The sequence below is a fragment of the Notolepis coatsorum genome, assembly GCF_963971535.1.
Source record: "Notolepis coatsorum genome assembly, chromosome: 10".
Classification (NCBI taxonomy): Eukaryota; Metazoa; Chordata; class Actinopteri; order Aulopiformes; family Paralepididae; genus Notolepis; species Notolepis coatsorum.
The window spans coordinates 37093605-37119344 of record NC_140174.1 but is presented as its reverse complement, the minus strand read 5'-3'; the positions used below and the strand labels follow the sequence as shown (position 1 = coordinate 37119344).

The window sequence follows — 25740 nt, the reverse complement described above, 5'->3', positions numbered from 1 at the left end:
CCCTTAAACCCCTAACTGCTGGATAGTGCCTTGCATGGCTGTCTTCATCATCTGTGTGTGTGTGTGTGTGTGTGTGTGTGTGTGTGTGTGTGTTAGTGTTGTCAAAAATATCGAAATATCGATACATATCGATACTGAATATTTAAAACGGTTTCGATACTCATTTCCCGAAATATCGATACTTTCTGCAGCTGGCTTGCTCGCAGTGTTCTACCGCAAGTTGTTGACAGACAGACACACGCTGTTGCAGAGCATGCTTGCCCCTCCTCCTCCTCTTCAGTTTGTAAACAAAGATTTTAGCTCCGAATATGGCCAGTGCAGAGCCTCCGCAACTTGTGCTTGTGGATAAAGAAAACGGGAGCATGTCTATGTTCCCCGGGTCCTATGTTCCCCGGGTTCTATGTTCCCCGCTTTGATTGATTGATTGATTGAACATTTTAGACCACCAGCCCTGATTCCAAACTCTAACCTTAACCAGTTCGAAAGAGGGCCTAAGCTTAACCGTTCGAAACAAGGCGGACATTAATAATTAATTAAATAATTAAAATTTATAAAATGTTCAATCTATTAATCAATCAAAGCGGGGAACATAGAACCCGGGGAACATAGGACCCGGGGAACATAGGGATGATCCCAAGAAAACAGCAGAAGTGCTGTTTGGAAGTACTTCGGGTTTGAAGTAAACGACGAAGGAAAAGCTAAAGCGTTGTTACAGAGCAGTGCCAACGATACAGCTATTAGCTAACGTTAGCTTATGCTAGCTAGCTGGCCACCTTTATAATTACTTCATGGAAACGGAGTAACGTTAAGTCGAGTTCATACTAACTACACACTAGTACACGTATGAACTCGACATAACGTTACCCCGTTTCCATGAAGTGTTTAAGTAGCAGCAATCTTGTTGAAAATGTAACGTTAATAAATGCTCCGAGTCCAAGCATAGCTCCGGAGAAATCTCTCTCTCTCTCTCTCTCTCTCTCTCTCTCTCTCTCTCTCTCTCTCTCTCTCTCTCTCTCTCTCTCTCTCTCTCTCTCTCTCTCTCTCTCTCTCTCTCTCTCTCTCTCTCTCTCTCTCTCTCTCTCTCTCGCCGTCATGAAAATTGTTGTAGTTGTTGTTTTAACCAAATAAAAAGCAGCAGCACTATTGCATAACTGAGTCATGTTTGCTATGTATTTCTTTCTTTAGGGGAGTTTGTTTCACAGTTTTAGCATGATGTTTTATAGATGGCTAGGTTAAACAGGTTTTTGTTTTTAAGAGGTGTTTGATTTAGATTAGATAATTTAGTTATTTTTAAATGTCTGATCTAAAGATAAACAAATGGTTTTAAAAGTGTTATATTTATCTTCTCTTATAGTACCAGAGAGAAGCTGAGGAGAATCAACCAGCAACAAAAGCAAAATTTGTTAAAATATATATATATATATATATATATATATATATATATATATATATATATTAATTTTTTTGGTATAGAAAATATCGATACTTTCAAGGTATCGTATCGAAGTCGAAATTCCAGTATCGTGACAACACTAGTGTGTGTGTGTGTGTGTGCGTGCATGCGTGTGTGCGTCCGTGTGTGTGAGTATAAGTGAATATGAGGCGTAAATTGTGAGGTGCTTTGGGTGGTCGGAAGACTAGAAAAAGAGCTATATAAATGTAGTCCATTTACCATTTACCATAATGATGCAAGATCCGACAGAGGAAATTGAGTTTTCTTTCCGATCCACCAAGTTTTTAGGTTTCTGCTTTCAAGTATAACTATTTCCACTTGGGAATAATCTCAGTGCATTCAAAGTATTAATTGTGACACCCCATGCCAATTTGAATAGGAACACACATGGTCAGGCTTGTGTTTGCGCTGCAAGTCTGGCCCTGTTGCAGACAAAGTGAGCAGAGGTACTGGGGGAAGAAGCCAATATCTGCTCTCACTGACTCCTTTACACTCTTTAACCCTTCTATTGTGTTAGGCTCAAATTTAACCTGTTTTCAACTTAAGATATGTAATAAATACCATCTTAACAAGGCTTTCTGATATCCTCCCAAATGTTTTTCATCCGTGGTGTTATGGGTCAAATATGAACCGGCAGAGAGTTCTGGCTGTTGATAGTATGGCACGCAGCAATGACAAGTTGTGGGTAGTTCTGTGCATCATATTTGACTCAAACAAGATTCACCTTTGCGTCTAGATATCGCACCCCTCTGCTTCCTCCCCGGGAACAATTTACTCGTACTATGGACTTGTACTCCCAACCCCTCTGGCACCCCTCCCCCCACGGGAACTCAATTATTCTTGCAGAATATGGACACTGACACACGCACACACACATTTTAATACTTTATTTGGTTCCACAAATTATATTACATAAACAGGGAATCAAATGTATCGGGGCCAAGCAGCACTGAACACTTAAGGGTACACATAGCACCTCCTTCTTCACGTGGCTAAGCTGCCAATAATAGCTGAGACAGAGCAATATTTGGCAATTTGTTTGGCTTTTCTTTTAGACATTGCAGCAATTCTCAGACCGGTCATGGTGCATTTGTGTACATGGCCAAGACTTCCGAACACAAGTACACTATATCTACACCTATACCCAAGGTCAGCCATCACACTGAGCAGTGGTTGGTATTTGATATACTTGTCCCGGAAGGCCTGGTCCATGTACAGATCAAAGGTACTTCTATGACCAGCACCTCTCCATGGCTGGTGTCAACAAAAACAACGTCTGGTGTATTGGGTATGTTAGCAAAAACATCGTTGGTAAGGCCAAACCACTCTGGTTTCACTCTGGCATGTTTGTACATATGTTCCGTACCACATCAGACACAATGTCCACAATACGGTCATGACGAGCGATGTACAGGTGTTTGTATGCATTACATCCGTTTGTTATGTGTGCAATGGATTCTAGGTGTTGTGAATCCTGATGGTTTAAACAGAATGGACTGTGAGTTTGAGGATACCAAGTGGACAGATTGTATTGAGTGGGTAATACCTGCAGTCTTGCTTTCATGGTAAATTTTAAAACATCCTCACCAACAGCGGCGTTCTTATACACTGAGTGTGAGACTGAGTGGTCAGCAAACTCCAAACAAGCTACAGTAGCTATCCCTGTAGTCTGAGTCCACACCAGTGCTGCCTGATCTCAGACTGCTTCATGCTAAGCAGAACCCTCCTTGCAGAGTCTCTGTGCAGTTCGACAGTCTCTTCCTGCGGTGTTGTGATGTTGGCCTTCACAACCACACAGGGGTCTGTGATAAGTTCATCAGAGACAGGGACTTCAGTCTGTGTGTTGGTGGGTCTTGTCCATTTCAGCTGAACTCCAGTCTGGTTGCAGAGGTCATTGAGGTCTGGCCAGTCAGACCAGACCCCGAAGCCCTTGGCCCGAGAGTCCAGTTTCCCAGAGTCTTTCTTCCTGAAGCCGAGGAAGTTATTCTGGTCTGCGGTGGCCAGGGGGATCTTCCTTCTGCGTAGATCCAGCAGGAGAGAGGCCCTGGCCATTTCTCTGACGGTGACATCATCATTGTTAAGCATGTGGAGCAGGTGGGCTAGCCTGGTGGCTATGTAGGTCCACTCGACATTGGGGACTCCCAGCCCTCCCTCTCCACATGGGAGAAAGATCATGCCCCGTGTGGAGTGTGTGTTGAGGCCTACCCACTTTCTGACCAGCTGAACAGTTTTGTTTGTCATTTCTCTCAGTGCCTTGAGAGGGATGTGTACATTGGCAAAAAGGTGTTGGATTTTAGCCAGAGCCACCTCTCTCACAGCCTGGAACTTCATGATGACGGGGAGGGGGGACAGGTCAATCAGGTGTAGACGATGGAGAAACTCTGTAGTGAGCTCCTCGACCTGCTCCCCCCACTCTCCAGCGATGTTAAACCTGTGGCCAAGGTATGGGTAGGTCTCATTACGGGAATACACCTTGATGGGTTGGCCCATTACAAGAAAGGAGGGGGGCTTGTCGTTCTTGGCCTTATACCAGCGGTTGCCTCCACTGCGGCGCTCATGGAGTACGGCGCACTTGGCTTGCTTCACCTCCAGCCCTGACCACTGGAGGAACTCATCAGTACGTGCCACTCGTGCCAGCATGTTAATGATGACATCTTCCTGTCGTGATGACACCTGCACGTCGTCCGCGTATCCCTGAACAGGATTTGGGGATCGGACATGCAGAGGAGCGCACTGGTAAATCCACTTCATCCACTGGTTGAGTGCTAGGATGAAGTTCACGGCACTCCAGGGACAACCAGTTTTTATTCCCACCTTCAGTGCAATCGGCTCTGTGAGCTGCTGCCCACAGACTTGGATAAATGAACCTTGGTATACACTGGATATACAATATTCACAAAAGGCTGAGGCAGGTGTATTTCCTCTAATGTTTTTAACATCACCTCATGGGAGAGTGTACCAAATGCGTCTCTAAAGTCCAAAAACACTGTGTAGAATTTGGATGATTCATGTTTGAAATAGTCTATTCCGGTTTTTAAGCAAAACACATGTTCGTTCATTCCCTGTCTGTTGATATAAGCTTTCTGATGGGGGGAGAGAATCCCTGTGTCCACCAGCCAGGGTAAGATGCGGGTGAGTAGGCACTTCATAAAGACTTTATATATAATGGGCAATAGTGAAATGTCACGCCAAGTGGAAGGATCATCTGGGATATTTTCCTTTTTTGGTATTCTATGGATGAGGGCCCATTTCCACGAATCAGGCACCTTCTCATTGATCAGGCAGGCATTGAAGATATGTGTGAGTGTCTGTGTTGACGTGGGCCTGGTAGCTCTCAACGTCTCATAGATGACCCCATCAGATCCGCTAGCCTTGTTATTGGGAAGAGAAGTCAGAACTGCATCCACTTCTTCTGTTGTAAAATCATGGGTGTCTGGGAAATAGCCTGGCTCTATTTTGTCAATGAAATTGCACCAAGGGGGCATGGCCAGGGGAGTGGCAGCGCTTGGTGCAGTTTGACATTTGGCTTTATAGTAGTTATACACATTGCTTGTATCACTAACAGTGGGGGGGGGGGTTCGGGAAAACAGCTATTATTCAAAATGATATTGATTGCCTTTGACTTGCGATGTTGCCAGAGGTATGCCAGCTTTTCTTTTCTGCCGATGTGTCTCTGTCCCAGAGGCGTGCAATGCTGGTTGTATTCTCTCACGGATGAAGCAGAGCTGCGTTTCTATCCAATGTGTCAGAGAGTCAGGTGTTAGGTCCACTGGGAAATCGGCAGAGAGAGGGAATTTCTTCAGGATTCTAGCGACATACTTTAGAAGCTGGAATCCCTACGGATGCGCGTTTCCTTGCGTCGCGGAGAATATTCCATTCTTAAAAAAAACGCTGATCAGGATTGGTCTGCCCCACTTCTCTGCGCCTCCGGGAGTAACAGCAAAGTTCGATCTTACCTGGAGCAGTTTTGTGTCCAGTGTCCCCCTGTACGCTCTTTCATGTAACCTGTTTTCAACTTAAGATATGTAATAAATACCATTTTAACAAGGCTTTCTGATATCCTGTGTTTTTCATCCGTGGTGTTATGGGTCAAATATGAACCGGCAGAGAGTTCTGGCTGTTGATAGTATGGCACGCAGCAATGACAAGTTGTGGGTAGTTCTGTGCATCATATTTGACTCTAACAAGATTCACCCCTCTGCTTCCTCCCCGGGAACAATTGTTTACTCGTAGTATGGACTTGTACTCCCAACCCCTCTGGCACCCCTCCCCCCACGGGAACTCAATTCTTCTTGCAGAATATGGACACTGACACACGCACACACACACACACACATACACACACACACACACATACACACCCTCTCTCTCTCTCTCTCTCTCTCTCCCACACACACACACACACACACACACACACACACACACACACACACACACACACACACACACACACACACACACACACACACACACACACACACACACACACACACACACACACACGCACAAATAATACCCCTTGCTCTGTCATCACAACCCCTGCCCTTCATAATATTATGCCCACAAACAGCATCACAGAAATATTGTTTCTCTCTCTTGCAGACAAAGCACAGTATCATCTTGTGGGGGGTGTGGCATGAACAACATTACACAGATTTCTCATAACATCGGTATTAGGGATGTCCCGATACCACTTTTTTCTACTCACAGTTGGGTACTTACCGATACAGAGTACCAATTTGAGTACTTAACACTTTGAGCGCCACGCCGGGTTTTCCTTTTTACCGGCTGAATGCCACCATCGGCGCCAATGTTAACGTTAATATCGCCTAATCTATGTTTTAAATTATGGCTATGTGTCTAATCTGCCCATCGCATTATCAAAGACTATTTTCCAGTCAGTGCTGTCAAGGCAGATTGTTTTTTTATCGCGGCATTTCCGTTTCAGAGCATTTAGAAAAGCACCCGTTTTCAGATAAAAAAACAGCCCATTCTGGAGCATTCTATGAAAATCGCCTTTTACTGGAATATTCCACAACGTTGATATTCGTCTGCCTTTTTATGAATCGTTTTCAAATAAACGCTAGATGATCAATATTATACGTGCACGCAAGCACATTCGAGCCACGCACGGATAATCGCCCCGTTGATTTCCTCATGGACTTTTACAGTGAAACCGAAAGAAGACATTTCACAAAACAGCTTATAACTTCATCAAACGTACTCTGATTATCCTAACACTGCTAACATAGAGTCCTTACCTGACATCAGATGGTATCCAACTGGTATATTCCAATTCCTGATCACCATTCGAAAAAATCGATACGTGTATGGATCCAACGCGATACAGTAGAACTCCATGATCAGCGGGGATCTGAGGTTCCAGAATGAACTGTGGTAACCCCGGCTGGATCAGTGGACTGGAAAATGTGGAGTACCGGATTTTTTTCCCCATTCATTTTCATTGAGTCCATTCCAAAATCACTTATGTCATCTGGGAGACGACAGGGGGCGCTTTTTTTCACAATGATCGCCGGCGCCGCTCGGCTATACTCGGGTAGGCTCGGGTGATGCAATATGATTTCAGATCGCAAAAAAAATAAAATAAAAAAAAATCAGAGAAATCTCGTGAGTGGCACGGAAAGAGTTAATAATACCATTACTGTTCTAACAATGACTTTGAAAACACGTTTTATTTCCATCAGATGTTCCACACTTTCTGTCTACAACAAATGAAATGTACAACATGACAGACACTGTTGCTGACATTTTAAGTACAAATATTTGGAGTAGTTTTATGAGTGTGAGTACATGAGCACCGTATCAGACAATTTGTCAGCATGCCAGCATCTGTCTATAGGTGTAGTGGTTACGTCATTGTTGTTTCCGGCTGGTCCACCTCGCTTGAAATTGCAATGTATTTCCAATGGACACATTTCTAAATCGTTCTAAAACAAATAAAGCATGAACATTGGCATGGTGTACCTTTCTGTGTGTATTCATCCACAATATATAGCTCAACATGAAACAATTCGCAACTAATCGTAAATTAATTACGTAGAATTTTATTTCAACCAAAGATGCAATAATGTTAGTGATAGAAGTAGTGCGGTGGCTTAGCACCAGATTTGAGAAGGATGTGGACGCGCCGGACAAAAGCACAACATTTTTCCCACGTGTTCCTCATCATCATAGCTTTCATTTTGGGGTAGGGGCCACGTCATCATGATGGATTTCAAGATGGCCACCATGTAAAATCAAGGTTCTGCCCATTAATAAATATCTTGGTCCATAGCGTGCTCAATATTTGAGCGAACACAAAGGTATTGGTATCCCTGTAAACTAGAGAAGCTAAGCTTTACATTGGTATCATTTTCATTAAGCCCAACTGTTGGGAAGGTGGTTTTAATAGGAATGTATTCAAAATTATGTAAAATTTTCGCCTAGAAAAAACTGCCATGCTCATCTTCCAAAAGGTCCCTTGGCCGTTCACATGAATATATCAGAGTGAACATTGGTTTTATAGGTACCCACAAGCCTCTTCTTTCCAGACATACCCACTTTGTCCAACTTGCATGCTATTTGGGGCAATAATCAAGCAGGTTTGTGTATGTGGTACAAATGTGTCGAACATTCTAACAACTGCCAAAAATGTGAATGTTGGGTTAGGGTTTGTTGTTAGAACGTTGAACATAGAAGATCAATTTTGGTGTCAAACTACACATTTTCTGGGTCAATAAATGTGTTAATGCTATGAAGAATGTCACCAGATGAATATTTGTACCATTCTAACAACATATTTACATAATTTTTTACTTGTTTAACAGTCAGACATGCATGAATCGAATAGACATTTTATTAGGATTAGGGATGTCCGATATTATCGGCCTACCGATATTATCAGCCGATATTGGCATTAAAATGTGATTATCGGTATCGGTTTAAAAAAAAATTATTTAACCTTTATTTACCCAGGCAAGTAAGAACACATTTATATTTTGTTTATTGTCAAAAGTATGCATAATGATGTGTTAATTCCACAACAAGAGATATGTAATGTTAATTACCTGAAATTATTCCGTTTTTTGGGGGGGGAAACCCTGCATATATCGGTATCGTAAATGAAGAGTTGGACAATATCGGTACATCGGTATCGGTAAAAAAGCCAATATCGAGCATCCCTAATTAGGATCACTCGTTACTATAAGAACAAATTATCTCGTAAAGTTACAGATGTGGGACTGGAAAACGAGGCTTCTCCCGCCGGTAGCAAGCTAGATGCCGGTGGTTGACGCAAGATGACGTCTTTTGACGCTGCTCTGCCTGGTTCAACCAGTAGGGGGAGTCGAGTTACACGGTGGAGAGAGGGAGCTATTCTACAATTGTGTGTGCATGCGACACTAGTCTTGGACATATTATTTTGCAATGTAATGCTTTTCTGTAGATTATTTGACTGTCATTGGTACAGTAATGGTGTGGTATTTTCGATTAACGTGCGTTTTTTATGGATAATCATCTAGATACAGTGCAGTATTATTCTTTACGAGACAACCCAACGTGCTGGCACCGAAGACCCGCCCCTACTCTGCCTCTGATTCACAGACTGTGGCTCTAGTTAGGCTCTGGGGGGAATGTAACTGGATGGAACCCAGTTGTGAGCAGGCTGGTGGATCGTGTAGTGAATTAACTGGTAAGATAACTTAGGTTTACCGTTTGTTTGTTTACTGCAGTTATGTCAGAACGACAATCAACTAATCAACTAACACTAGCAACTGCTCAAATAAAGCATATAAAGCATAGCATGTCAAGTTAACGTTATGGTTATGGTCCCTCGAAAATAGAATGCGACCGCAAGGCTGGCCGTAACATTAGCTAACGTTCATTTAGCTGGATAGATGTACAGTACAGTAGCAGTACTGTCTATCTGTATGTCGTGTATGTCATATATGTTATGATCAATTGAAAATACAAGGCATTTATCTATGTTACAATAGCCGATAATACATTTTCCCAATGATAAATCCATATACGGGTGGACCGCGCGGGAAACTAAAGTGACGTCAGACTACACCTCCCTATAGAGGTTTCTTGTTTATAAACCTACCGTATCGTATTTGTACTTGAGCCAATCAACAATACCCACGGAATCACGTGACTGAGTTGCCCACTAGCTGCGTAGAGCTGCTGTGCTAAAAAAGTATGGGGCTCTATGGAGAAACCATGGCACTCCCCTGACCAAAAGTAGCTTCAAACTAAAACGACTAAAACTTAATTTTGCCAAATCAGCATGGCTGTGAGTGTGAGTCTTTCACCTTTTACATATCTAGTTTTGACACGCGCACACCAGTGTTGTACTCGAGTCCAAGTCCTGGATTGTTTTTTAGGACTCGTGACTCGACATTCTGCTAGTGGCTTTGGTAAATCAGATCACGCGGCCATCTTTCTTTCACCAAAGTACAAACAGAGAATCAAAAGCACTCCTGTAGTCTCGCGAGAGGTGCAGAAATGGGATTTGACGTCAGAGGAGACGCTCCAGGCTGCGTTTGACTGCACAGACTGGAGCGTGTTCCGCGACACAGATAACATTCATGTCTACACGGAGACAGTGCTGGACTATGTTCGTACTTTGGTGGAAGAAACAATCCCCACTACCACAATGAGAGTTTACCCAAATCAAAAACCCTGGGTAGACAAATCCGTCCGTGAAGCTCTGAGAGCGCGCACCAAAGCATACAACGATGGCCTAGTGGCAGGCAACATGAATGACCACAACGTGGCGCGATACAACGTAAGGAGGACAGTGACAGAGGCCAAACGGCGCTACAAGGATAAAATTGAACTCCAGTTTGAACAGGCTGACTCTAGAGCTATGTGGCAGGGGCTCAAAACGATGACAGACTACAAAGGCGCCTCCCTCAAACTGAACAGTGACATCTCCTTAGCAAATGACCTCAATGCCTTCTATGCGAGGTTTGATGCTGGTAATAACAACACCAGCCCACAAGCCACGGCAATGGGGGGGGGGGGGTCTGCTGCTGATGGAGACTCAGTGTTCAGGGTAACAGAGCATGAGGTGAGGCGGACCTTTAAAAAAGTGAATATCAGGAAGGCAGCAGGTCCGGACGGCATCCCCGGCCGCGTCCTAAAAGTCTGTGCCGACCAACTGGCCCCAGTATTCACTGACATATTTAACCTGTCCTTAGAACAGGCTGTCATCCCCACCTGCCTGAAGAAGTCCACTATTATCCCTGTACCCAAAAAATCCAAGCCTGCTTGCCTCAACGACTACCGCCCTGTAGCTCTCACCTCCATAGCCATGAAGTGCTTTGAGAAGCTAGTAAAGGGCTACATCTGCTCCTCCCTCCCCATCAACATGGACCCCCTGCAATTTGCATACCGCCCCAACAGGTCCACGGAGGACACCATAGCCCATGTGCTGCACACAGCAGCATCACACCTGGACAAGAGGCAGGGGAACTATGTGAGAATGCTATTCATCGACTACAGCTCGGCATTCAATACCATAGTCCCCTCCATACTCATAGCCAAGCTCAGGGACCTGGGCTTGAACTATGACCTCTGCCAGTGGGTCTTGGACTTCCTGACGGGCAGACCCCAGGTGGTGAGAGCAGGCAACTGCACCTCCTCATCCATCACCCTCAACATAGGGGCCCCCCAGGGCTGTGTTCTGAGTCCCCTCCTCTACTCCCTGTACACACACGACTGTGTGGCTCAGCGGAGTAGCAATACAATCATCAAATTTGCTGACGACACAGTGGTGGTGGGCCTGATCTCTGCCAACGACGAGAGGGCCTACCTGGAAGAGGTCAAGGTCCTGGCGGGATGGTGCCAGGAAAACAGCCTCTCCCTGAACGTCAGCAAAACAAAGGAGATGATTGTGGACTTCAGGAGGTCGGGGGTCAAGGACTACAGCCCCCTCAGCATCGACGGGGCACCGGTTGAGAGAGTCAACAGCTTTAAGTACCTCGGAGCCTACATATCCGAGGACTTGACATGGACCACACACATTGACAGTGTTGTGAAGAAGGCACGACAACGCCTCTACTTCCTCAGGCGCCTAAGGAAGTTCCAAGTCAGTCAGAAGATCCTTAAGAACTTCTACTCATGTACAATAGAGAGCATCCTGACTGGCAACATCACCTCCTGGTTTGGGAATAGCACTGCACAAGACCGAAGCAGACTACAAAGAGTGACACGTTCAGCCGAACGCACAATTGGAGGGGGGCTCCCCACCCTCCAGAACATTTACAACAAGCGTTGCAGGGGCAAGGCTAAGAGAATCATTAAAGACTCCAGTCACCCGAACAACTGCCTCTTTGAACTGCTGCGGTCAGGCAAGCGATACCGGAGTCTCAAGGCGAGCACAGAAAGACTCAGAAGAAGCTTCTATCCCAAGGCCATCAGGCTGCTAAACGAACAATGAACACTACACAACAACAACCATCAAACGCACATAGCACACACATCCACACGCACACACTCACTTTAAACAAACACACTGTAGCACCCACTCCACACACTTTATAGCACACACCCACTTTAAACAAACACACTGTAGCACCCACTCCCCACACTTTATATTTATTGGTGAAGGATTGCACTACAACTCGTACACCTTACTGTAAATTGTACCTAAATTGTACCTCATCCCATTTCTGCTTTGCACTATATAGTACTGTACATTAGTACACTGCATAGTTGTAACTGAGGGGTACAATTCCCTGACTGTATTACTAGATATGATACTTACTACCACTACCTTTGTACTTAATATTCGGCCACCCAGTACACGGCATAAATATATTATGATGAACACTGTCACGTAGATGAAACGGATCCAACACAAATGTACGAATTAGAAATAGGTCTTTATTTCTACACAGCGATGGTGTGTAGAGCAAGCACTTAATCAAATCAATCACATTTATGAATGGGAATTAGTATGCACTTTTATGGCAAGAGTATTCGTCGGTATATCAATAGAGAATGTCCAATCTCTGAAGGCGCAGGTGGTACATATACGACCTGGAATAGTTTAAGGAATAACAGCAATGATACTTTAATGATTATAGACTGGACACACTAGGGGGGGGGGGTAATCCGGTCGCTTGTAAGCCGACAGGAGTAGGAAGGGGGGGGGGGGGGTAGAATCCGGCTGCCTCATCCGGCCAAGGGTATCCCAGGTGAACCCACTGTAGTGCCGTTCAATGCGCCGGCGATCCTTGGACCACAGATGAAAGCAGGTGGACTCTTTGTGGGCCGGCGTCCTCCGGTCCACGGAGGAGAGACGTGAAGCGACCTCGTCTTGCAGAGCGTCTCCTCACCTTGCGTCCTCTCCAGGGGGGGGGGGTTCCAACACACGGCAGTGTCGGGGGTCTTTATCCATGGAATAATCAACGTATACAAAGCATAATCCGTGCCTGGGAAGGCGGGCTGTCGTCGGTAGAATAATCCGGTATACAGGTCCACTTGCTTGTCGGCTCTGGGGCTCCTCGGGTGCAGCTTCACGTGGGGTCAACCACCCTGGATAAGCAGCCAGTTCTCTGCCCGAAACGATGGGGTACTGACTACGGTAGTATTCTCACCGCACGAAGCACTATATATTAACAGACTATTATTAGCTTAATAGACTACGTCCAACTCGACGATATAGTGCCAAATATGACTATTCAAATATTAATATACACGATGTCTCAATACCGATGGTAGGCGAACTTGGCCTTACTCCCACACGTGGCGTCGCGGGGAGGCTTTACGTCTGTGACTCTATTGGAGGGTAAGAAACTGGACTGAAAAGAAAGTCCTACTTTAGTAGCGCAGTATATATACGCACTATGAACAAATAGTCCCATTAGTGGTGCGGTAGCCAGATTCCTACGCGGAACTAGGACTTGTTCGTACATGTTGAGCGGTACGTTTGAACTGGGTCTGAGGGGTATGGCAGCCTGGCACCAAGGTCTCGACCAATAGTAGAATGGAGACTATTATGGGATGTTCAGTAGGCTAGAATGGATATTCAATGCATATTGTACAAGGAATATACAAGGGATATCAAGGAATATTAGAGAATATACAAATACAATTAAATATATATATATAAATAAATATATATATTCGGTTTAATCTGGCCCTTCACAACAGCCACCCCCTGATTGGTCCCAGACCTAATCAGTTAAACAGAGACAGATTAATCGCGTTGTCTATTTACACATAAGGGTTTGCTGTAGGGGTCAGTCAACTTCACAAAGTCATAGGGTTATAGGGTCATGGTCATCATCGATTGTGTCTGGGAGTCGGGGCAGTTCTATGAGCCTCGCCACGGGACGGGTGTAAGTGCGACCCTGGACAAGCACTTCAGCTGCTCGGACCTTGCCGTCGGCACCGGTGATCACTTTGCTTACGCGGCCGGCCGGCCACATAGCTCTGGGCAGTGATTGATCAATAATCATGACGACTGTTCCTTCTGTCAAATTGTCTCTCTCCTTTACCCACTTCTGGCGGGTCTGTAGAGACGGTAGGTAGTGCAGTAGGAAACTGCTCCAAAACTTGTCGGCTAATACTTGGCTGTACCTCCACATTCGTCGGCCGTTCGCTTCTTCAGGCCGGTACATTGTCTGGGGTAATGCAGGATCTAGCCGCCCCATCAGGAGTGTGTTGGGGGTAACTGGGTCGATATCCGCCACATCACTGGAGACATATCCGAGGGGCTTCGAGTTAAGTACTCCCTCAATCTCCGTGAGGACTGTCATTAGGACTTCTTCCGCCACAGTCTGGGCCCCAAGTACTGCGTACAGGGCTGTCTTTATGGAGCGCACTTCTCGTTCCCAAGTGCCACCGAAGTGGGGTGCGTTTGGGGGGTTGAATTGGAAATCAACCTGTGCTGGAGCGAGGTGGGTCTTAAGTTCTGGGCCCATAGCTTGGAAGCTTTGTCCCATGATCGGACAATAGGGTAGACGGTCTTCCTTTCCGTGATGTGAATCTACGGAAGGCCATAAGGAATGAGTCTGTGCTCATGGTCGGGAGAAGCTCGATGTGTATCGCTCTGGTGGTCATGCATTTGAATACAATACCCCACCGCTTCTCGGTTCCTCTTCCTTTCTTTATGTGCAGCGGGCCAAAGCAGTCCATACCCGTTGAGTGGAATGGCTTGTCACCGATTCGGAGGCGACATGGAGGAAGGTCAGCCATCCTTGGTATGCTGGGCTGCGCGCGCCACTTGCGGCAGTCTAGACATGTTCGCTGGAAGCGTCGTACCGCCTCTCTTCCTTGTAGGATCCAGTAACGACGTCTGATTTCCGCGAAGACTCTTTCTGCTCCTGCGTGATGTACATCCTCATCGTATTTCTTTATAATCAGCTCTGTGACCTTGTGTCGGCTGTTCAATACGATCAGGTATTTAATGTCATCCGGTAGATTGGGGGCTCTGCGTAGGCGACCACCCACTCTGATGAGGGTATGAGCGTCGCTCTCGGGGGCCAGATGAATTAATCTGCTGTCGGATGGGACGGGCTTTCCTCCCTGTAGACAGGCCAATTCATCGGGGAACGAGTCTCTCTGGGCTCGCTGCAGTAGAAGCAATTCTGCTTCCTCGTAGTTAGCTGCTGACATATCAGCGGGGGACTTGCACTCCGGGTGGTACCGCAGGAATGTTCTTTGTTGTGCACTCTCTATGGACGTGCAATCGTCTATGTTAGGGTCGGTGGAGGCTACGGTGCTCAATCCACAGAACACAGACTTCTTATTTTCCACCTCCTCTGGACTTGCTTCCCTCGGGATAGGCCTGGGCCACTGTCCTTCCGGGAGTCTTAGGAATGCGGGGCCGTCACTGTAGACATTGCGACGGGTGAGGTCATCTAGGGGCATTCCCCGGGTGATGACGTCAGCTGGGTTCTGTTTTGTATCAACGTAGCGCCACTCTGTTTCTCCGGTTAACTCTTCGGTTAAGTCTTGAATCTCGGTGACTCTGACTCCCACGAAGACTTTGTACTTGCATGAGTCCGATTTGATCCAGGCGAGTACTGTCGTGGAATCTGACCACAGGATTGTTCTAGACACCGGTATGGTGAGCTCACGTTGGATGAGCGTGGCTAGGTGCGCTCCGGCTAGGGCTGCGCAGAGCTCTAGACGTGGGATAGATTGTTGCTTGCGTGGGGCTATTCTCGAGCGGGCGAGGACAAATGCTGTGTAGATCTCTCCCCCCCTTTCTTGGGCCCGCAAGTAGGCTACTGATCCGTATGCGACCTCTGAGGCGTCACTGAAGATGTGTAAGTCCATTTTACATGTCTCTGGCCTCACCGTGGGTGGGAAGTAGCTTCGGCGCATATTAACGCCTGGGAGTGAGTGGAGCTCCATCTCCCACTCTCTCCAGGTGGATGCAAGATGTGCGGGAATGGGGTCGTCCCAGCCCTGGTCCTTGTCCCACAATGCTCGTACAATCATTTTTGCCCTGGTGGTGTACGGTAGAATACATCCTAGCGGGTCATATTGTCGGGCGAGTGTTGTGTACACACTCCGTCTGGTGGTCGGCGCCGCCGCCGGCCTTCCCTGCTCCGTAGTCAGGGGCTTGTGTCTGTAGTGAAGCGAATCTGTTTTGAATCGCCACACCAATCCCAGGGTCATCTCCTGGGCTTCTCCCGGGATTGTAGCCATCCAGGTCTCGCTGCTGGCTGCCTTGTCCTCGGAGGAGAGGCTGCGCAGTACTTGCGGATCGCTGCTGGCCCACTGCCTGAGATCAAAGCCGCCTTTGATCAATGAGGCGCGGAGTTTAATCAGGAGAGCCTCGGCTTCTTCCTGGGTTGAAAGGCTTTGTAGACAGTTGTCTACGTAGAAGCTGTTCTTTACGCTGTGTCGGACCTCTTCGTCCGCTGCTGGGTCCTCTGCTACATGTTTCTGTAGTGCAAATGTAGCACAGCAGGGGCTGCACGTCGTTCCGAAGGGGAGGACTTCCCATTGGTAGATGGCTGGGTGCTCATCTCCTGGCTTCTCTCTCCATAGGAACCGTAACAGGGGCTTGTCCTCCTCTACTAATCTCACCTGCAGGAACATTCCTTTGATGTCCCCGCTGATGGCCACCTTTTCCTGGCGGAAGCGGAGTAGAACGCCGAGTAGGGAGGGGCCGAGTGTGGGACCGGGCAGTAACTCTTTATTCAGATTTTGGGATCCGATCTGGTAGCTGCAGTTAAATACTATGCGGTCTTTACCGTTGTGATGGACCTTGTGGTGAGGCACGTACCACGATTCAGTGGTCTGGTCAGCCTCTTTAATGTCCATCTTTGTGATGTGTCCCGCTGTGATGAGCTTCTCAATCTCAGCGCGGTATACACTCTCTTGGGCGGGGTTCTTGGCTAAGCGCCGCTCCGTGTTCAGCAGGTACCGTTCTGTGGCGTCTGTCTTGGCGTGGAAAGTAGGCATTCCTTCTCGCCGCAGGAGTGGCGTGGCGTATCTCAACACGCCGTTGACCGGGACTCTCTTGGTCCCTGTCTCGAGGAGGTGAATGGCGTAAATGTCATCTTTAGAGCGAATGTCTTTCTTTCCGTTCTTAAAGGGCATTTGTTCCAAGGTCCATAGCCGCTCTACGTGTTGCAGGAGTGCGGTTTCTCCCTCTGTGACTCGGGAGTGGAGACATCTAGTGGCTGTACTTCGGTTGAGAGATTTGGCGAGCGGGCCTTGGAGAGTCCATCCCAAACGGGTCTCGACTGCTGCAGGACAGCCTCGGGGTCCGGTATGAACCCGGTCTATCGGGACAATGAGGTCTGCATGGTCGGAGCCTATCAACAGGGTCGGCATAGCATTGTCTATGAGCGGGATCGGTAACTTGCGCAGATGTACATATTTCTCCATCAGCTTGGCGACGGGGTATGTGTACCGCGACAGTCCTATTTCTTGGCTGGTGAAAGCGTCTGTAATCTGGTACCGTCGCTCAGGCTGGCCGCTTGCTGCGATAGAGAATGAGACATTCTCGCCCTTTATCGTCTTCAAATCTCGTCTTATTGTCCGAATTGTCATTTGGGTTTCGCTTCCCCGCAGCCCTAGCTGGGCCGCAGCGGAGGCGAGCATAAGGGTCTTCTCTGACCCGTCATCGAGGACGGCGTAAGTGTCCAGGACTTTATTCTGGTAGCTTAGTGTCACACGCACTACTTTTAGGAGTACTCGGGCTCCACTGCTGCTGGCGGGATCGATGTACATGACGCTCGCTTTGCTGCTGGATGGTGCGGGTGAAGGGCGCCGTCTGTTACTGTCGTGAAGTATGTCCAGATGGGCTCCATCGCACTTGGTGCACCTTTTCTTTAAGCGGCATTCGGCTGCCATGTGTGAGCGCGCACAGCGAAAACAGCGCTTGTTGGACTTTATCCATTGACTTGCTTCCTCCGCGTTCAGCTTGGGGAAGGAGTCACATTGCGCTAGCCAGTGTTCTTTCTCACAGTAGGGGCACACTATCTTCCACTTCTCCGTTCTGGAGGGGGTACTGCGGCTCCTGCTGCTCGGTACTGACTCCGATTGGTGCATCACAGTCACCGATCTTCTTCCATCATTTAGTCGTCTGGTTCCTTCTCTGGAGCCAGGGGTGCTCCGTCCGAATGTATCTAGCCGTAGGCTGCTGACTTCTCTCGCCAGGAAGTCTGCTAGATCGAGGAGGTTCGGTTCGGGGCCATTCGGGTCTCGGTGGTCCCTCTGTCGCCTAAAACGCTCCTGTCGAGCGGGCGGCAGCTTCTCCAAGATCCTTTCCACATTTGAGTTGGCGTAAAGTTCATGCCTCCCCTTCTCTCTCTGCGCTCCCAACATCCCTACCAGGGACTGCACTCTGATGGACAGGTCGTCCAGTGCTCGATTGTCTATTGCTGGGGGTAAGCGGTCGATGTGTCGGATCTCCTGGATCACGTAATCCCATATGCGCCCATACCTCTGGTCCAATGCTACCAGCGCTGCTGTGTATGGGGTGGTGGAAGTCGCGTAGGCGAGCGCTATATTATGTGCGCGGGGTACCTTTAAGTGCTTCAGTAGGATGGCGTATTTGTGGCGTTCATCCAATACATCCACCAACATGGTCTCCAGACACATGCGGAGTTCTGTATACTGGGCCCGGTTCTCTTGGGTGAAGTCGGGTACCATAGGCGTGCCAATGTATGACGCTGATTGTGGATACATCGGCGAGCGTTGGGGGAGAGGCCTCCTAGGCGAGTCTCCTCCCGCTCCTTGGTATGGGCTGGTACCGGCAGTGTACCATGGCCCGCTTGTCCAGGTGCTGTTCCTCGGTGCGGGTCGTGCGTTGTGTATAGCCTGGGCTGTACCGGACCTCCTGGTCCGGTAGAGTACTGTGCTGTCGTCGGGCGTGGTTCTCCTCCTCTTCCTCTTCGTCTTCAGTTAGGTCATCCAGTGCTTGTAGTCTCTGGTTTAGCCTCTCCACAGGATATGCTGCTCCTTCCCGGTTGCTAGGTCTCGCGTGGACCGGTGGGGGGAGGTGGTCTGTGGGGGGTATAGACCTCGTCTGTTGGTCAAGTTCAGGGTTGTTTGCTCGGCTAGGGGATGCCGCCCTGGAGGTGTGTCTAGACGAGTTCCTGGAGCCTCTGGCGGAGGGAGAGGGTGTTGTCCGTCTGATCAGCTGTTCTATTAGTTGCGCTTGCTGTCTGTCGCGCTCTGCGTCCCGTAGAGCACCAGCAGCTGCTCGCTGGCTGTCTGCTCGGTCTCGGGCCACATTCTCTTCTCTCTGAATGCGTCTTATTTCTAGACGTATATGCTCTTCTTCGCTCCGCTGCTGGATCTGCAGTCGGTCGCGTTCAGCAGCGGCGTTCAGGCTGATGAGGAAGGCCTGCTGTAGGGTCCTCTCTGCCTCGCTGGGAGAAGGCGGTTGTATAGGGGAGCCTTCCCTCGGGGTACTCCTTGCGGAGCCTTGGAGCTCTATCTCCGCGGTGCTCTCCCCGTCTTCTTCCGTGCTGAGTTCTGTCTCGGTAGCGTTGTATTCCTCCCGGGACTCATCGGGGACTACTTCATCAGTACTGGCGGGGTGTGAAGTCATGTCTGGTTCCCACTGGTCCCCACCGTGAACTTGGTCAGTTACATTAGAACCCGTAGGGGCCTCTATGGTCGGGGTAGTCTGGGCGTTGGGGTTAGACATACTTTTACTTTCTAGTTTTACCGCGTTTACTGTTAGTAGAAGACTAGGTTGTTGACTGACAGCGTAAGCCTCTAAGTACTGAGGGAGCCGTCGTTCGCGCTGCGGGCGTTGGTTAGGAGGATCGTTTCGTGGAGTGTTCATCATAGGCCATTTCAATATTAATAACACTATATTAATATTACACTAATTACCCTCCGGCTCGAAGGACCAATTGTAACTGAGGGGTACAATTCCCTGACTGTATTACTAGATATGATACTTACTACCACTACCTTTGTACTTAATATTCGGCCACCCAGTACACGGCATAAATATATTATGATGAACACTGTCACGTAGATGAAACGGATCCAACACAAATGTACGAATTAGAAATAGGTCTTTATTTCTACACAGCGATGGTGTGTAGAGCAAGCACTTAATCAAATCAATCACATTTATGAATGGGAATTAGTATGCACTTTTATGGCAAGAGTATTCGTCGGTATATCAATAGAGAATGTCCAATCTCTGAAGGCGCAGGTGGTACATATACGACCTGGAATAGTTTAAGGAATAACAGCAATGATACTTTAATGATTATAGACTGGACACACTAGGGGGGGGGTTAATCCGGTCGCTTGTAAGCCGACAGGAGTAGGAAGGGGGGGGGGGTAGAATCCGGCTGCCTCATCCGGCCAAGGGTATCCCAGGTGAACCCACTGTAGTGCCGTTCAATGCGCCGGCGATCCTTGGACCACAGATGAAAGCAGGTGGACTCTTTGTGGGCCGGTGTCCTCCGGTCCACGGAGGAGAGACGTGAAGCGACCTCGTCTTGCAGAGCGTCTCCTCACCTTGCGTCCTCTCCAGGGGGGGGGGGTTCCAACACACGGCAGTGTCGGGGGTCTTTATCCATGGAATAATCAACGTATACAAAGCATAATCCGTGCCTGGGAAGGCGGGCTGTCGTCGGTAGAATAATCCGGTATACAGGTCCACTCGCTCGTCGGCTCTGGGGCTCCTCGGGTGCAGCTTCACGTGGGGTCAACCACCCTGGATAAGCAGCCAGTTCTCTGCCCGAAACGATGGGGTACTGACTACGGTAGTATTCTCACCGCACGAAGCACTATATATTAACAGACTATTATTAGCTTAATAGACTACGTCCAACTCGACGATATAGTGCCAAATATGACTATTCAAATATTAATATACACGATGTCTCAATACCGATGGTAGGCGAACTTGGCCTTACTCCCACACGTGGCGTCGCGGGGAGGCTTTACGTCTGTGACTCTATTGGAGGGTAAGAAACTGGACTGAAAAGAAAGTCCTACTTTAGTAGCGCAGTATATATACGCACTATGAACAAATAGTCCCATTAGTGGTGCGGTAGCCAGATTCCTACGCGGAACTAGGACTTGTTCGTACATGTTGAGCGGTACGTTTGAACTGGGTCTGAGGGGTATGGCAGCCTGGCACCAAGGTCTCGACCAATAGTAGAATGGAGACTATTATGGGATGTTCAGTAGGCTAGAATGGATATTCAATGCATATTGTACAAGGAATATACAAGGGATATCAAGGAATATTAGAGAATATACAAATACAATTAAATATATATATATAAATAAATATATATATTCGGTTTAATCTGGCCCTTCACAACAATAGTATTGTATATTATATGGTAACTCAGTTACGTCTATTCTGCATCGAACATTGTACATATGTCTATACTGAACACTGTGACCTCATTTTCTACTTCTAAATTACATGCTATACTATGTTATTTGATACTATCTTGTCTAGCACAGTCTCTGGAGCGTAACAGTAAGAAGCATTTTGTATGAAAGTATTCTGTACTTCTGTATGACAACTATTAAAGAAACTTGAAACTTGAACTTGAAACTTGGACTTGAGCACTGATGACTCGGACTTGGACTCGAGCATTGACTGCATTCGGACTCGGAAGGTGCACACGAGGATCGATTGTTAATCGATAAATTCGTATTAAATTTTTTTTGTAATAGGCCCTAATAATTTGACATACGATATTGATGGCTAGTGCATTTGTTTGGCTATTGTGTCAACAAAGTACAGTAAATAAACTCCCTTTGAAATGGTGACCGCTGTGTCATTCATGTTTAATGTAGACCGTTTTTTATTTGTATGTCAGCTCTTTGACTGCCAGAGTGGAGTGCACTCAACCTTGATGACTTGGACTTGGACTCGGACTAGGACTGGGGTAATGGGGACTCGACTCGGACTCGACTTGGGCTCTTCTTTGGTGACTCGGACTTGGACTCGGACTTGAACACTGGGGACTCAAGACTCGACTCGGACTCGAGATTTAGTGACTCTACTACAACACTGGCGCACACTGAGAGTCTGACGTGGACGAGAAACCCGTCTATGCCACCATGGGCAAAAGGTGCACTGTCTGTGAGGCTAATGATCATATCTTTGATCGTGACAATGATGTGGACGAGAGAGAGAGCGGTTGAGACTGAAATTGAGGAGGAGGTGTCTGAAGATGAGGATGATGATGAGTATGAAGACGTGTCTGATGAGGTGGCAGACCCTAATGAGACAGAAGCTCAGCGGAAGGTCTTTACGTCAGACGTACGAATGACCACAGGATGTGAGTCACATGTCCAAGACATAAAGCCTCTGAGTTTGAATTTTTTATTTTGAACAAAATAAAGTTTGGGTTTAGGGGGAAATTACTTTTGACCCTTTTTCTAACATAGATCTATACATTTTGACCCAAATGAAATGAAATGAAATATGTCACTCTGGTTAATAATGTAAAGTAAAAAAAAAAAAAAAAAAGCAATTTATTCTAGAAAAGTCAGTAAGAACAGTATCACAACTTATTCCAAAATCAGGAGATCTTCTGAGGTAGTCCACTGAGTCATCTAAACTTAAAGGGAGGCTTTTTTCTTCCTCTCTCTAGACTCCCGGGTTCCTGCACAGCGTTACATGCTTAGACTGATTTATTTTTCACATTTCTGAGTGATGGAAGAGGAAGAGAGACCACGTTGAACTTGACGGATGAGGTCTAGCCTGTTGCTTTTTTTTTTATATAAATTTCATCAATAGAGACTGTATTAGATCCCCACGTGGGGTATCATTGGAAATCCACACTCATTGGCTACAACCTTGTCCAAAATTGTTCGAGATTGCCAAATGATTGACGGAGCTAGAGCCCCGGGTGTGTACTTTGCTGTGTACTTTGGCGCATGCCTCACATATCGGCATGTAACTCGAGAACCGCTGAACGGATTTTGTCGCCTGAAAGGGCAATCGACAGGCACCAAATAGGGCTTTAATTCTATATATATATTGTATTAAAGGAAATGCACACCCGAGCCGCTAGAGGTCAGCAAAGTGGCGCGTCGCGAATCGTCCCACATGTGGGCCCTTGGATGTTAACACTTTGCCCGCTGGGCAGTTTGCCCATCTCATGCCCCTCTCTGCCAGCACTATAACCCTATGGAGATGTTTACCTTCTTTGCAGGGCTATAACTTTTTAAATTGTATTGCTATATTGACATTACTATGGTCCATTCAACATCGAGTATCTATCGTTCCGGATGTGGGAATGTTATACTTTTTCATTCATACATTGTTCTGTTAATACCTTCTAGAATATAAGTATGTTTTTATCGTTTTCTGCAGTAATTTCTAGAACGTGAGTTGCTGTGTCTTTCCTATACACGCTATATAAAAAAATGCAACTGTATATGATCGGTATACGTTATGCTTCATCATGCGTGAAGGAAAGGGGGAGGGGGGGGTCGTTTATAATTCCCCGATCATCAGTAAATGCTTTATGTAGGTTGGGTCAGATCGGTTTGCTCACAAGGAAACTCACAATCGGTTTGAAAATAACGTTATATTCCTCTTACCGTGCGCCAATGAGACTGGCGGTGAAAGATCCCAAGTATACGACGCCGATCGCCTAGGTCCATTTCCGGTTTGTATGTTGCAATAAACGCCGAAATCATATCGATTATTAAGTTTAGAAAGTGATCCATTATGTACAGTGTCTGTCGGGAGTCCCGCAACAAGATATGTGACGGCCGGATGATTTTCATCGACGCACATCGGCCACTTCCTGTTGTTCGAGTGTAACTCGCCCGACCATCCACCAGGCGGCGGTATTGAGCCGTTGTTGCCATCAAAACCGCGAGGAAATTACTAAATCCAGATTTAACACTGTCATTGGAAAGAGGAGCCTTTTCCCTAGCCATAGATGTATGATTTGGCCATAATAAGGTCAAGGTCAAGTTCAAGGTAAAATATGAATTTATTATTAAAATGGATTATAATTTATTACTGTATAAATCCTTCTGTTTAATCATCTTCCCTTTATTCATTTGCTTAGATTTATTGTACACTTGATCTCAAGAAGGTGCTGAATGAGCTCAATGAGCGTAATCAAAAGAACCTCAATGTTTTCATGGTGTTATTCACCGGCACAGATGCAAAAAAAATCATAATTTATATTCTCCTTTTTTTCATTACAATTTACTCAAGCCTAGTAACAGACACAACATTCCTGACACTGGAAATACATACCCCCAGGTCCCTAGATGTTCCTAGATACCAAGAAGATGCTAATTGACCTTGTAGAAGTGGAGCAATCTTCCATTTACTTAGGCATGTACCTTTAGTCGAGATTTCTGAAAATAGGGCTACAGCTTAACAGGCTAGCACAGCGCCCATGTGTCTATGTGTCACATGTCCATACAGTAGATATACAGGGACGTGGAGCACAATGTGATCTCTGGTTTTTAACATATATCTATATCCATATAGGCCTTCTTTCGGGATTTTCAATGCGCCACTGAGTCTCAGATCCATTTGGATGTACTCCAGGGTTGCCAGATGTACGATAATTATCGTATTTGTACTTGATTTATCATTTTGCCCTCTGTATGTGTATTTGTTCTCTTGGTTATGACTTGCAAAACGATAACTGTCCTGAAAAAAACTATAATTTTAAGCCTGTGGGACGATAATTTATCATTTGCCATCTGGTAACACCAATGTACTCAGACAGATTCGTCCTTGAAGTGAAAGCTTTGTGTGGGAAGTTGTCTTGCAAACTTCAACAATGAGACAGCCGTCATTTCACTTATAATAGATGGGTGGAAAATCCGCTTTTAATTGCTAATGTTTGACTAATGTTGATTCTATATCGATTCCTAAACTTTTAATATCGTACAATACCGAGTACTGAGGAGCTACAGTATAGGTGCCTGTTTATTTTGGGCAGAACTTGCGCGGTGATTGATTGAACATTTTATTAACAGATTGCAGAATGGGTACAATACAGTATGGCTCAATACACACAATTGTTAGGGGGATGCAGACCAGAGAAATACTTTCGTCTTGTTTACATCAGGGTCCCCCATTTTCAATTCATAATGAATTGTAAGTAAGGGTGCAATTAGCACCGTGCAATCCATTCTTTGTGGATCCCACCCTTAGACTATTAGTTTGGAGTCATTGGACAAAAAATACATCTTACATAATGTCTCTCAGTGGCTTTAGTATTGGGGGAAATTCCCCCGGTACCGATACCCTGTTTCATCCTGATATCAGTCAGTATCGTTATCGATGTGTTCCTTCATTTGACTGAGTAATACCTTTTTTATTTACAGCAGGCTTTCTTTCATCTGCTTCTCCTCCTCTCTCACAGTCCATAAGCCTGATAGAGCGTGGCAACCCGTCACGCAGCCTGGAGCAGGTGTGTCGGTGGGCCAACACGCAGCAGCGCCGTGACCCCGAGCACGATGAGTACCATGATCATGCTATCTTCCTCACAAGGCAAGATTTTGGTCCCGCAGGTATGCAAGGTACTGTATTGCCCTCGATCGAGGCCTGTGCAGACTGATATCTTCTTCCATTCACAAGGGGTTGGCTTCAAGTCTCGTCCCAGGTAAGGGTAGATTATGGAATCCTAAAAGGGGGAGGCGGAGGCCGCAGAGCGTGACTCGCACATAAGAGTGAAATTATTTTTTATTTATTTTTTTTTTACCTTGGACGTTGATGCCAACCTGGGTTTGAACATTTCGAATCAATAATGTGAAAGAAGGTTTTTTTTGGCATGTAGAGAAAAAACAGAAATGCTTAAATGTTTAGTTTTAATGTTAATTAGATT

General features: G+C 46.6%; 1 protein-coding gene across 2 annotated transcripts in view; it reads left to right on the top strand.

The window, feature by feature from the left end:
• Positions 1–25740, top strand: part of adamts14 (ADAM metallopeptidase with thrombospondin type 1 motif, 14) — a 238764-nt gene that overhangs the window by 104376 nt on the left and 108648 nt on the right. The window contains exon 6 of one of the 2 annotated variants that reach the window (XM_084323888.1): positions 25279–25426. In XM_084323888.1, coding sequence (XP_084180014.1) covers positions 25279–25426 — 148 coding nt within the window. Of the gene's footprint in view, positions 1–25278; positions 25436–25740 lie in introns of both variants that reach the window. The other variant, XM_084323887.1, reaches the window with a different exon arrangement.